Genomic DNA, 13442 nt, shown 5'->3' on the forward strand with positions numbered 1-13442 from the left:
CTGGATATTGTTTAGTACTATTTGCAGATGCAGCATCGGTGTTCTCTTATCGGTTTAAGGCCGAATAGATTTTGTTGGAAGATGCTTCCTACAAAAGAACGACTTTGGATTTAACGGAGGCACCATCTGCTACAACAGTTCGAACGACATAGAATATGCATGGTCACGACAGTGTACAGGTAACAATTGATTCATGATCTTAGTAGTTCGCATGCCCCGCACGATGTAACTTTATGACCTTTATATAATAATGCATGGCCCCATGTTCTTCTAAGAGCCCTGACTTTTTGAACAATCTTCTTAGTTTTTCCTAATGCATCTTTCACCTTATAATCATGCACGCTTCATAATGTACAGTGTAGTAACAGGAACGTTGAAATGTTGGGAATACCAGGACGTTAAAACTGTTTAATATTAACTGTGACGTGGCTTTACAATATTCTCAAACTGCTTGAAAAAGATTCGATAATCTATTGGATTTGCTTATGAAATTTTCCGATGACTCGCTATTTCGTATGTGATTCGGTCTGAAAACTGTTATTCACACGCCCCTAATTATGCGTGATACTTTACTGTTTCAAGGATCTCAAAATAAGCTTTGATGATAAATTCTCATTGCAAATTCAAATTTAAATTTTCCTGGGAAATAATACGCAAAATCTTGCACTCTTCGTGCGCTTTATTTGTTGTTACGGAAATTAAGACTAATAATTTTTGGGTTTCGAGGCCTAAAAATTACTTACCTAGTTTGCATAGCAATAATTTGAAGCTGGTTTACAACTAGCTAATTTGACAATTGTGTTAGCACCTATTTGTTTTTTATTGTGCTCCAGAAAAGAAAAAAATGGGCCATTCACGTAAAGAAGTAGTTAGTTCCCGTGAGTGGAATGTCACTGAAGTCAGTATATATAAAAAAGCACAATCGGCCTAACCAAAGAAAACCTGCGGTACACCTGTAGGTACAGAATAACTGGAAATCTTTGTCTTGCGGAGGCATGCTTATACCTTCGTCGCTTCCAGGAAGGCGCCCCAAGTCAATATGATAGTGTTCTTATCGGCTGTTCATGTCGAAGCCAAGATGTGCAGCCCGCAGCCTTAGGGAGTAGCTTCTCACTGGGCGAAGGGGTGACGCGGCAGGAGCTCTGGCACGTGGTAGTGGCGCCGAAACAGATCGCCGCAAAACAGTCCCCCAGATTCTTGGCTCGAGTTCGTGTATTTGGGATGCACAGCAGAGAATCATAAAGCCAAAGAGAGAACCTTTCTTGTGCTCCTCATGTAAATGCTACGATTATTACTTGAAGTCTGAATCTAGTAGGCCATGAACACGCTCTGCCATAACGAGAGTTGAAGGTCCATTCTACTTCTTCCCACTCCCTCAACTATATTTCAAAAGGCATTGCCCTTGATGCTTCTTTTCATGTCGCCATTTGCTTATTAGAAAAGCCACAGGCCTGCGCGGCAAACGCCGCAGAGTCATAGCTTTAGCTGGGGGAGCATCTCCATAGGAGAACATCGTGAACTGATTCAACAGGGTAATTGCAAGCAGTAAGTATAATGAAAACCGTGTTTTTGTTTGCGTAGGTTTATTGAACCACACTCAGCTGTGCTTTATGGTCCGAAAAGTCGGTCGAGAACGACATGCAGTGTGGCAATACGGGTGTTTTGCTCTTTCGAAATACAAAATGTATAATATAGTAAATACCAAAAACCAGTGAGCGAAGAGCTGCATTGTGCATTTGACACAAATTCCATGCGGAGGTCTTCTTGCACACAGTGTGCGAACTAGTGATTGTGGGGATACCTCGCGTTTACGTTGAAATCACCCGTAAAAATTAGGGGTGCATCGTGGTGAGGAACGGAGGTATATTCCAACAAAGTCCGCAATCTTCCCATGTTGAGCACATGGCGAAACATGTCCACTGAGGCAATCACAATACCCTCTGAGTTACGAACTGCGTCTACTACGTCTACTTCCGGTGCTCCTACGAGTTTGAATGGCACACACTCAGTTCTTCGTTCGTATATTTGCTCAGCCAAGGCCCTGTGAGCAGTGCTATTCGCTGAAACGCCACACCTGTAGCCGGTGATGTCACGTGGACGACCCCAGGTCTCGGAGAAACATAGTCGGGGAACTCGCATTAAGATGTAGTCGTGCATGACGCCAAGCTTGTGCGCAGCCAGAAAACGTGCGTTGAGAGAGCAGATGGCAAATTGGTCGAGCTGATCAAGCAGTGCTAATCAGCGTTGCGTGATGGCGTCAAGACGACGTTGTTGAAGTCTATGGAATCCGTCGCACAGTGCTCCATGTGGGTTTTCGGCGGCGTCGCAACACGGGACGTCGTCTTCAGCGTTCGTGATGTAAAGGCGATCAAGTGAAGTCGCTCGACTCAGTGCCACGTGCATAAGCTACAGGGGATGACTTTTGTTGTATTTGTAAATGACGCTAGTATATGTGCCAACCTGAGACTTATGAATCGTTATTGCAGCAGCCTGCACAACGGACAACGGTGCAGCGGTATGTGATGTCAACTTTACGCTCCATCGTTGTGGTCACCGTGCGTTGTTCAATTGGTACCCAATCGGGATGGACTGCCCTCCCGAGTACACTGCGCAAGGGTGCCGCCTTTAACCGGGCAAGTCTTCCCGTGGCACTAGAGCCGAACCTGAGCGGCAAGCTTTTTGCGAGTCCCAACTCGTCTACGTCAGTGTGGGAGAAATTCTCAACTGCCCGTTCATTAGGCTTATGTTGAGAGTTATCACATACGGCGAAGCTCCCGGGCCTCATTTTCGTCTGTTCGCACGTGAGAGTCTGAGCGGCGAAGCTGTCGGACTGCATTTTCGGCTGAGCGCACGTGAGGTTATTCGCGTAGTTGTGCCTGATTTTCGGCCACACGCACTTGAGGGTCTTCGCGGTAAAGCAGCCGGGCCGCATTTTTGCCAGCCCGCACTTGAGGGTCCGGGCGGCAAACCTGTCGGGCGGCATTTTCAGCGGGACGCACTAGACGCTCTTTGCGGAGAAGTTTTCTTTCGCCAATTTCTCGAGAACTAAATAAACTGTCCGCCCTGCGTCGACGACGACCTACAGCTTTTGCTACTCTCTGCTCAGTGGTCTGCTGAGCCTGATGTTACGTGTTTGCAGCAGCGCGCGTAGCTCTACGAGTCGCTTCTTTCAGAAGCGGTTGGTACCTTGCGAGGAGGTGCCATACCGCGTTGCGAAGAGGTAACACTGGCAGGGAGACTATGCGGCATACATATGCCACATCCCTTGATACGTGTCGCGATACGATGCAACTGGAAACTGGAGGGTCTAAATAACTCAGCCAGCAGGAACAGTAACAAGAACGGATTGTTGAATACCGCGGGCTAGTCACTCCTTGTGCGCTTCTTTTTCTTCTAAATGGCGGTATGTCTTCTTTTCATCATTGTTCTTAGCATACTACAGACGCGGCATATTCCTACCTTTCAAATCACGCATCGTCTCACCGTGAAAGTTAAGCGCATGCTGGCACGAAACATTAAAACGCGAATCACTTATATAGGTATGGATTTACACGGACCACAGTATGGAACTGCAATGCAAAGTCAGCACCTATCTACGCTACGCTGCGCGCCTGTGACATCGCGTGACTTCTCGTGCGCTAGGCGATAGCTGCGGCGGACACCGGGCACCGGCGGTGGCGGTGGTGGCGGCGGACACTATTGCCAGCGGAAGCAGCTACTAGAATGAACCCATAACACCTTACGCTGTAAAATGTAGGCTTGTTGCAGAGAAAGTCATTGCAAGCACGGAAGAGGACGTGATTCGTTCGTTCTGCACGGGTGCAATATTTTCGGGTACGAGGTACTGCTGTAACGAGCGAATATAGCAAAGCAGACGTTATGTGCCCAAGGAGAATGGTGAATATATACGAGGCGATGCCAAGAGCTGTGAAGGAGTAACAGAAAACGGAAGGAATGATTAAAATGTGGAACAATTGGTCTGCGTACCTAAAATAGCATACTTTCGCTCCCTTTCAGGAGACAAGAAATACAAAGAACGATACGCTTAACTGGGTGATATGAGGAATAATATTTAATTAGTATTTTCGCCACCAGCGCCACACAAAAGAAGTAAAACACAAAGATACAAGTGTAGGGAGCTTTTATGTACTACGGCATAGGCGGTGTACACTCTTTACACTACAGTTTCGAATACTTGCTCACGCCTACTATATATGTTTACCTGAGCTGGTTATAATGCGAAAATTATTTTGCAGGTTTCGTCCAGATGGTGATCTTAAGCTGCTTAACGCTTCTAAGTCTGATGCTTCCATTCGGTAAGTAGGTGTTTTGTAAGAGTGCTTGCCACAGACATACGCAATTTGTAGGAAGTCACTAACATGCATACAAAAAAAAAAGGTGAGAAACCTAAATAACATGCCAACAGCGAGTAATAATTAGGCCAAGAAAAGGACTGAATTCTGGACAGGATACAAAGATATGACGCAGAAACCGAAGCATGACAAGCCCTAAAAAGAGGCAAAATTGAACACGTCATCATAAATTAACGTCGCGAGAGAAAATAAATACCGAGACTGAAAGGGAGGCCTTATGCAGAAATGTCTAAAATTATCGAACGCATGGAAAGAAACAACATATGTAATTGTCACGGTGAAAAAAGGACAAACGCTGCAAGAAATAGCAAGCCTCGATTAGCATGCTTCCGGCTGGCTATAGTGCATCTATAGGAAAGCGGTGAGTATCAGCATCATGGTTCCTGCCTAGCAACTGTGCATGTATATTTATTTTTTATAGATCGGCCTTTTCCTGGTATTCAGCATGAACAGAAAAACTCACAGTTTCGCCCGAAAGTCGAAGCACCGATTGCGAGAGCTAATCTGTAGACGGCTGTACGAAGCAAGGACAGTCTTTTTTATCGGCGTATAAACTCCTCTAAACTCTATACAGAATGTCACGGTGACATCGGCGGCGGAAATGCGCCTGGAGTGCCCAAATAGCTGCCGTAATTTGCAATAAAGAAGAAAGTGCTCACCTTGAAAAGATGCACACGAAAGATATAATACAAGCAAAAGAGACTGTCAACTAATTAAAGAGATATAGAGGCGCGTTTCAAGGCTCCTTCGCCTCCCCCCCCTCCCGAAAACAACATTTGGCTACATTCAGATTTACAGTCTCCGAGGCTCTAAAGGAATAATGGGGCACGTAAATGGCGCCACGTATACTCCCAAGCTTTAGGTAAACACGAGAAACTACAAATATTGCGACGTTGCCCAAGGGTAATGCCCCCGCATTTTCACATTGAATGATATAGAAAAGAAATCGTTACACATACCGCCTCCAACACTTTGGATTTGAAAACAATATAAATGACATTCACCCATTAGGTTGTGCAGATCTGCGCCATGTAGCCTTCATACGAAGGCTAATGAGAACGCAACTTTATATAGAACAATGCTTTAGATGTCGCACCTAAAGAATGATGCAGACCCTGAATTTGTAATGCTAACTTCATAATAACGATGCGCCTAAACATTTAAAAATTAGTTTTAACTAATACGCTAGCTCCTCTTAATGCAAACAAGTATACACAAACACCACGAACACACTTTTTGTCACCATACTAAACAGCAATATTCCAGACTACAGAATAGCCCAAATTTGGGCCGTTGTATTTACGATTTTAAAAGATATTGAGCAAAATATGGAAGATCGTAACGAGGACTATCATGCTAGATAGGCCTAGTATATGTAACAAAATTATTATAACGTGTATGTAAGGGTAAAAAACAACATATCTCTGTTTACAAACACGTGAATTTTGTCGATTCACTCATACACGCATTTATTCTTAGGAAATGGACACTGACGGTGTAGTTTGCACAGGGCAACACTAAATGCATGTCTACAAATATATGGCAAAATGTGAAAGTGAAATAGCAAAGTCATTATTCACTACATTTACTAAACATTAGTGGTTCCTGATCTGAGACATAGGGTACGCTGGTTATTAGTCAAGTTATAATTATTTTGGGTGTCCACCAACCGTTCCCGTACGTATGCAGCATCAATCATATAATTACACAATCATTGCTGCCCAAAAACGATCTGCAAGATTTTCCGTAAAGAATCCTAGAGCCGGACCGCTGGAGTTGATGCATTGAGCTACCCGCGTGGTTGCTTAGTGGCTATGGTGTTGCGCTGCTAACCACAAGGCCGCGGGATCAAACGCTGGCCACAGTGACCGCTTTTCTATGGGGGGAAACACAGACACCCGTGTACTTAGATTTAGGAGCATGTTAAATAACCCCAGGTGCCAAAATTATTCCAGAGTCCTTCACTACGGCGTGCCTCGTAATCACGTAGTTTTGGCACTTAAACTTCCATAATTTAATCCAATTGAGATACTCTGGCGGCAAAGGAATATGAACTTTATGAAATGTTATTTGTAGGCCTATAAAGCTGCGACTACGAGGTTTATTTTATAGGCTTTACCGGAAAAACGATACCCACTTTACAATGAGCTGAGCTGGCTGAAATAGCTAGGAAATTGTACTGATTTGAGTTAGAGGGCAATATATTTTGCATAATAAATGAGTGCTGGCAGTTAATAATTTTACCACAGTGAAGAGTAACGGGCTATAAATTGTTAACAGTCTGTGAAAAATGAGTCTTATAAAATAATAAAAACAAATAAATGAAATGCGAGAAATTTTCTAATAACGATAAAAAAGAAACGCCACATCGAGCATTTCGGCGAACACGAGGACACAAGTACGATGGCGGCTGAACGACATCAGAACAACCGTGACAGCCAGAGGATAACGACAACGATGCGCCGATGACGATGCCATGACGATGGCGACAAGGACATGAGGACATAAACGCTTTGTCGATGTCATATGATCACAATGGCAACGCCGGATGACGACAACGACGCATCGACAGCCTATAAAACGGCAGGAAATCTCATACGTTGTGTTCTGTCAAAGTACTTCCATGTTCGCCTGCGCTAGCTCTGAGTTGCTACTCTCTCTTAGACTTAGCACCGTTTTTGCATGCGCCACTTGAACATTGAGACGTGATTAAGATCGCAGGTCCCCTAAACAGTCGACACTGCAAAAGCACTCGCAGAGTCGACCAGAGGAGGCACGCACCTCAGCAGGCCACACTTCCAGTTTGCGAAAATTACGAAGCATGACGGACAGATTGGTTAGCCTGCAGTGTACTTGAATGGAGCATGCAGAGGTGCGCAGGCCGAATTTCGGTGCGTTGTTTAAAGATGAATCATGCTTTTCAAAATAAGCACAAGAAGAAGTAACCGCAAAAAATTAATTGTGCTGTAATGAAGCAGACGCGCCCCTGTGTATGTGCCGACCGACGAGGAAAACGAAGGACCGTGCCGTGATCGCGAGCGAGCCTGGTGCTACGGACAGCCCTTGCAGCACCTTTACCTAGCGTTCCAAAACCTCGTCGCATTCGGTGGAGGTTGCTGAGATCCTTCGCCTCGTCCTGGAGCTGGGCACACAAACCCTGCCTACAACATGGCCCTGCACTATGCCTGATCCCGCCACCTCGTTGCCTGCACCACCGGCTGCCACTGTCATCTGCGCCGGCGTCCTTCGTCAACGCGACCCACGCATCTACAGTGGGACCGTCGAACACGACGTGGAAGACTGGCTGTTATCGTACGAACGTGTAAGGGCCCATAACAAATGGGATGACCAGTCTAAGCCGACCCACGTATCTTTTTACCTCGCGGACGTAGTGAAACTTTGGTACTTCAACCACGAATCCGACTTTACAAGCTGGTCCGCGTTTAAAACTCTTTTTGCCGAAGTGTTTCATCGCCCAGCTGTGCGTAAGCTACCCGCTCAACAGCGCCTACGCCAACGCGCACAGCAGCCTGGAGAGACATTCTCCAGCTACATTGAGGATGTTCTCGATTTGTGCAAGCAGGTAAATTCCAGCATGTCAGAGGATGACAAGATCAAACATATCCTCAAGGGCATCGAGGACGGCGCATTCCAGATGCTGCTGGCCAAATGCCCAATTAGCGTATCCGTCCTCATTAACCTCTGCCAGAGCTTTGACGAGCTGCGCCACCAACGTTCCATCGCCCACCAGAACATTCAGAACGCCGATTCCGTCTCGAGCATCGCGCTTTCTCCCGACATGACCAACTCGACCCTCTCATAGCATATCTATGATTTTAATCGTGAAGAGGTGGCCAGGCAGCTCTCGCTGCTGCCTCACAGCGACGCACCTACGGTAGCTTTGCCTCCAATGCTGCAGCAAGCCATCAGGACTCAGACATCGGAAGCGCTTCCTGCAGCTCCTACGACCCTCCCCCCTCCTCCCCACTCAACCCTTTGAGTGTGCCGCTGTCCCATACCGAGTTTGCAACTCTTCCTACGTCGCTCCCGCTCAGTTATGCAGCCGTGGTTGCCCGGCCACCTGCGCTGAGAGCTTCCTTTTCATCGCCCGTGCATCCGGCTTCATTTCCAGTTGCCCGACCGTCACCACAGTTTTTTCGTCCCACCGAGACTTGGCGCACTGGCGCATTGCTGGCCATGCGGCGCGCTTTTGTCACAGCCGCGGCCCAACTACGCGTACCACCTTTGACATGCCCAGCTACGTGCTACAATACGCCACCGCGCCTCCATTTTCACCGCGACGTCTTGACACTGATTGCCGGTCGGAAACTCGGTGTTCCCCTTCCCCTCGTCGGCGTTCCATTTCGCCCCTGCGCCGTCAAGCTCCCACTGAATAGGGAAACTGACTGGTGCAGTTCCCGAGGCAAGAACTGCAAATACATCGACGTTTTCAAGACCTCATTCTTCGCCGCAAAATGTTATTACCGTTTTCGTAGAGGGAGTTCCCGCAGTGGCAATAGTCGATATCGGAGCAGCCGTTTCCGTTGTTCACGAGAGCTTTTGCCGCAAGCTACGAAAAGTGATTACAGCTCGCTCTGGCCTGGTGCTCGCCACTGCCAGCGCGCAGCGAATTCACCATTCAGCTGTATGCACGGCCCGTGTCGTCATCAACGACGTTCTGTACATAATCGAGTGTTTCGTGCTACCATCATGCTCTCACGGCCTCATCCTTGGTTGGGATTTCCTGTCACGTCATCATGCTGTCATTGACTGTTCGCGTGCAGAAGTGTCGCTTTTACCACTATGTGAATCACTGCCGACCAGCTCTCTTCACTTTGCCGACAAACTCACTGTTGGTGCCGACACAACCATACCCCCTGAGTCATCGATAGCTGTTGTCCTGTCGTCTGATGCCGCATCTGACGCCACTGTAGTGTTCACGCCGTCCGATTTGTTTGCTCAGCGCAAAGGCATTGTTCTTCCGTTTGCCGTGCTTATTACAACATCTGGGTCAACTGTGATTCTGGTCACCAACTACTACCAGTACCCGATCAGCCTACTGCGTGGAGAGACCGTGCAATACTTCCAGGCGGTCGACTACGTTGACGATCTCGATGTTCCTACCGACTCCCTCCGTCACGTTGACGCCATCGCTTCGGTCTCAGATTCATCACCTTCAGTGGGTTTTGACAACGCCATAGACCCTGCTATTCCCCATCTCACCACCGCCAACTTCTCACTCTCCTTCACAAGTTTCTCTCTTCTTTCGACTGTCATCAGACGTCACTGGGCCGTGCCACCGGTGTTTCTCACACCATCGACACCGGTTCCCACTCCCCTTTGCGGCAGCGCCCGTATCGTGTCTCCGCCGAAGTGCGCCGAATCATCACAGAGCAAGTGGACGATATGCTCAAACGTAGTCATCCGTCCCTCTCAAAGTCCTTGGTCTTCACCTGTCGTATTGGTAAGAAAAAAGATGGTTCCATTCGCTTTTGTGTCGACTACAGACGCCTAAACAAGATAACGAGAAAAGACGTTTAACCACTGCCTCGGATCGATAACGCTCTCGACTGTTTACAAGGCGCAGAATATTTAAGTTCCTTGGATCTGCGCTCCGGGTACTGTGAAGTTCCAATGGCCGAACCTGACCGTCCGAATACCGCATTTGTTACACCCTATGGCCTCTACGAGTTTAATGTCATGCCCTTCGGGCTGTGCAACGCGCCTGCCACTCTTGAGCGTATGATCGACTCCACTTCACATCCACAAATGGAAGACCTGTTTATGTTACCTAGACGACATCGTCGTCTTCTCAACCGATTTTCCGACACACCTCGCTCGTCTGCATGAGATTCTGGCCTGTTTCGGATCTGCCAGCCTAGAGCTTAACCTCAAAAAGTGCCGTTTTGCTGCGAGCAAGCTAACCATTTTAGGTCACGGTATCTGAAAAGACGGCGTCCTCCCGGACCCAGACAAGCTCCGCGCCATTGCCGACTTCCCAAAGCCCACGTATATCAAAACCATCAGAAGTTTTATTGGCTTATGTTCCTATTTCCTCGCTTTGTACGCAATTTCGCATCCATCATGGCGCCCTTGACAAGTTTACTTTCCGCCAGTAACGGCATAGCGGCGTGGTCACCTGAATGTGATGCAGCATTTCAGCAGTTGCGCCACTTGTTGACCTCACCCCCGATTCTTCGCCACCACGATCCTGATGCTCCCACGGAAGTTCATAGTGACGCCAGCGGAGTTGGCCTTAGCGCGGTCTTAGCGCAACGGAAAGCTGGCTATGATGAATACGTCGTCGCTTATGCGAGCCGTACTTTAAAGAAAGCAGAATCAAATTACTCCGTCACAAAAAAGGAGTACCTACTGATCATCCGGGCATTAAGCAAGTTTCGCCCATACTTTTACGGCCGTTCTTTTGCCGTAGTTACTGACCAGCATCCCCTTTGTTGGCTTTCTTCCTTGAAAGATCCGTCGGGACGCTTGGGAATTTGGGCGCTTCGCTTGCAAGAGTACGACATCCGCGTCATGTACCGCTCCGGTCGCAAGCACTCCGACGTTGATGTGCTTTCTAGCTCCCCACTGACGCCTGATTTGGCGTCTTTGTCACCTTCCTCGTCCACACTGTCACCGTTGACCATCACTGACATGCTCACAGAGCAGCGCAAGGACCCAACACTTGTAATGTTACTTGACTACCTTGCCGCTCCGTCTGATGTCCGTTCGACAAGAGCACTGCGTCGCCAAGCAACCCACTTTTCCGTGCGGAACAACATTCTATATCGCCGCAACTACATGCCCGATGGTCGGAAATGGCTCCTTGTCATACCTCGTCATATGCGCTCTCACATCTGCGCGTCTTTTCATGTTGATCCCCTAAGCGCTCATGCCGGCGTCCTCAAAACTAACACAAGGTTACGTTAGCGCTATTATTGGCGAGGCATGTACAACTTTGTGCAAAAGTACAGTCGTATACTACATACCAACAAGGCAAGAGACCTACCCAGCGTTTAACAGAACCGTTGCAGCTGCTACCGTGCCCGTCTCGTCCGTTCGACCGCGTCGGCATCGACCCCTACGGCCCGCTTCCATGTAGCGGGTGTGGAAATCGGTGGATTATTGTCGGCTTAGACCACCTTACTCGCTACGCTGAGACTGCAGCTCTGCCAGCAGTGACTGCCCGTGACGTTGGTTTCTTCATCCTTCGCAATTTTGTTCTTCGCCACTGTGCTCCCCGAGAACTACTGAGTGATAGAGGCCGTGTCTTCCTGTCGGAGGGCGTCCAGGGCCTCCTCACTGAGTGCAGGATTATTCACCGCAAATCGACCGCGTACCATCCTCAAACGAACGGTCTGACCGAGCGGCTCAATCGAACACTTCGCGACATGTTGCGGATGTAGTTGCACATTTCATCCGATCACTCCAACTGGGACACCGTACTCCCTTTTGTTACGTTCTTATACAACACCGCGACGCAAGCAACCAGCGGCTTTCCCCCCTTTTTCCTTGTGTATGGCCGTGAGCCTTCGTGCCCTTTGGACACCATACTGTCGTACCAACCTGACGCTACAGAGTATACTCCGCCTTCCGAAGTTGCCAAATATGTGGAAGATTGCCGCCAGCTGGCACGTGCCCTGACTAGTGAGACACAAGAACGTCAAAAGACAAAACATGACTGTGCTCATCAACCACTGCGCAACTTTGCTCCTGCTTCGCTTGTGTGACTTTGGATACCAGCCCACGTTCCTGGCATTTCCTTTAAACTCCTGGCGCGTTATCACGGTCCGTACCGTATCATCGAGGCCACTTCACCGGTCAACTACATCGTTGAGCCTCTCACAGTGTCACCAGACCTGCGTCGTCATGGACGAGAGACAGTACATGTCAACCGCTTGAAACAGTATTACGACCCACTCATCTTCTCCGCGCCCTGAGTCGCCAGGATGGCTACGCTTCGCTCCCAGAGCATTGTAATAAAGCAGACGCGCCCCTGTGTATGTGCCGAATGAAGGGGAAGACGAAGGACCGTGCCGTGATCGCGAGCGAGTCCCGTGCTACGGACAGCCCTTGCAGGGCCTTTACTAAGCGTTCCACAACGTTGTGAACGACAATACACCTCGTCGCAGTGCGCTTTCAGAACTGCATCCAAATAGTTGTATTCGCACTGAAGCATGACATAAATTGTATATCATAATTCATATAAAATCACGGGACTCAGTGATCGACAACTGCATTACTGCGAATAGCAGTTATAGTACTTTGACTACATTGTACGTTTACAGAGTCCTAGAGAACCTGCAGAACCCACCAAGACTCTTGGCAAACATTTAGAAAATTTCAGTGCCGCCGGCATGAACCGGTATGAGTAGGAACCAACTAGCCCTCATCAAGATCTTACTAATGAAAAAATGGACATTTCTGAACACCCATAAGAGGGTATCCCATAATCCGTAAAAAAAAAAGCGTGAAGCTTGCATGCAGCAGCAGACCTGGGCTCTCCACTGGGCCATCTGTATCGAAGCAGGATCATGCCTCTGGAAGGCTAGATGGGCCCGTAGCTAGCCTCATTCATGTCCTCCGTTTTCTTCCAGCAGGGTATCCGAAGATTCGTCCAGTCAGCGATCATTTCGTCGGTGGGCTTTTACTACGTTTGAGATTACTCCTGGCTGATGGAATTTTATGTATGTTCTTCACCAACACATAAATCATGAAGGAAACACCTGCAGCAAAACGAGAATGGAAAAGAGAGAAAGAAGAACCTTCAAAAAAGAATAAATCTTTTGCCTGCACTGCGTTTCAGTGCAATCCGTTCATGGCTGTAGGCTGTGACACCCTGCATGGGATGAAATTGACAATACAGCATAGTCTTTACGAGTGCATGTTGGTATTGTGCGTTCGATTCGCAAAGGGGCCGACGCATGTACAGCTGTGAGAATTCTGGGCTTCTGCGCTCCTTGATCGAGTGTACTCTTTTTTTACACTATGCACGCCAGACATATATCATGGTTGCATGAATGAACCAACATGATTGACACGTTTTTTATTGTCTTCTGCTAACAGCCC

The 13442-nt window shown here is 48.0% G+C and overlaps 1 protein-coding gene across 1 annotated transcript in view; it reads left to right on the forward strand.

The window, feature by feature from the left end:
- Positions 1–1431: 1431 nt before the first annotated feature.
- The window catches only part of LOC142578021 (uncharacterized), a 42166-nt gene continuing 30155 nt past the window's right edge, over positions 1432–13442 (forward strand). Inside the window, exons 1-2 of the mRNA XM_075687448.1 lie at positions 1432–1545; positions 4257–4316. Of these exons, the coding sequence (XP_075543563.1) occupies positions 4268–4316 (49 nt within the window). The 5' untranslated portion in view covers positions 1432–1545; positions 4257–4267. The remainder of the gene's footprint in view (positions 1546–4256; positions 4317–13442) is intronic.

This window comes from Dermacentor variabilis, chromosome 4, assembly GCF_050947875.1.
Source record: "Dermacentor variabilis isolate Ectoservices chromosome 4, ASM5094787v1, whole genome shotgun sequence".
NCBI classification, from domain to species: domain Eukaryota; kingdom Metazoa; phylum Arthropoda; class Arachnida; order Ixodida; family Ixodidae; genus Dermacentor; species Dermacentor variabilis.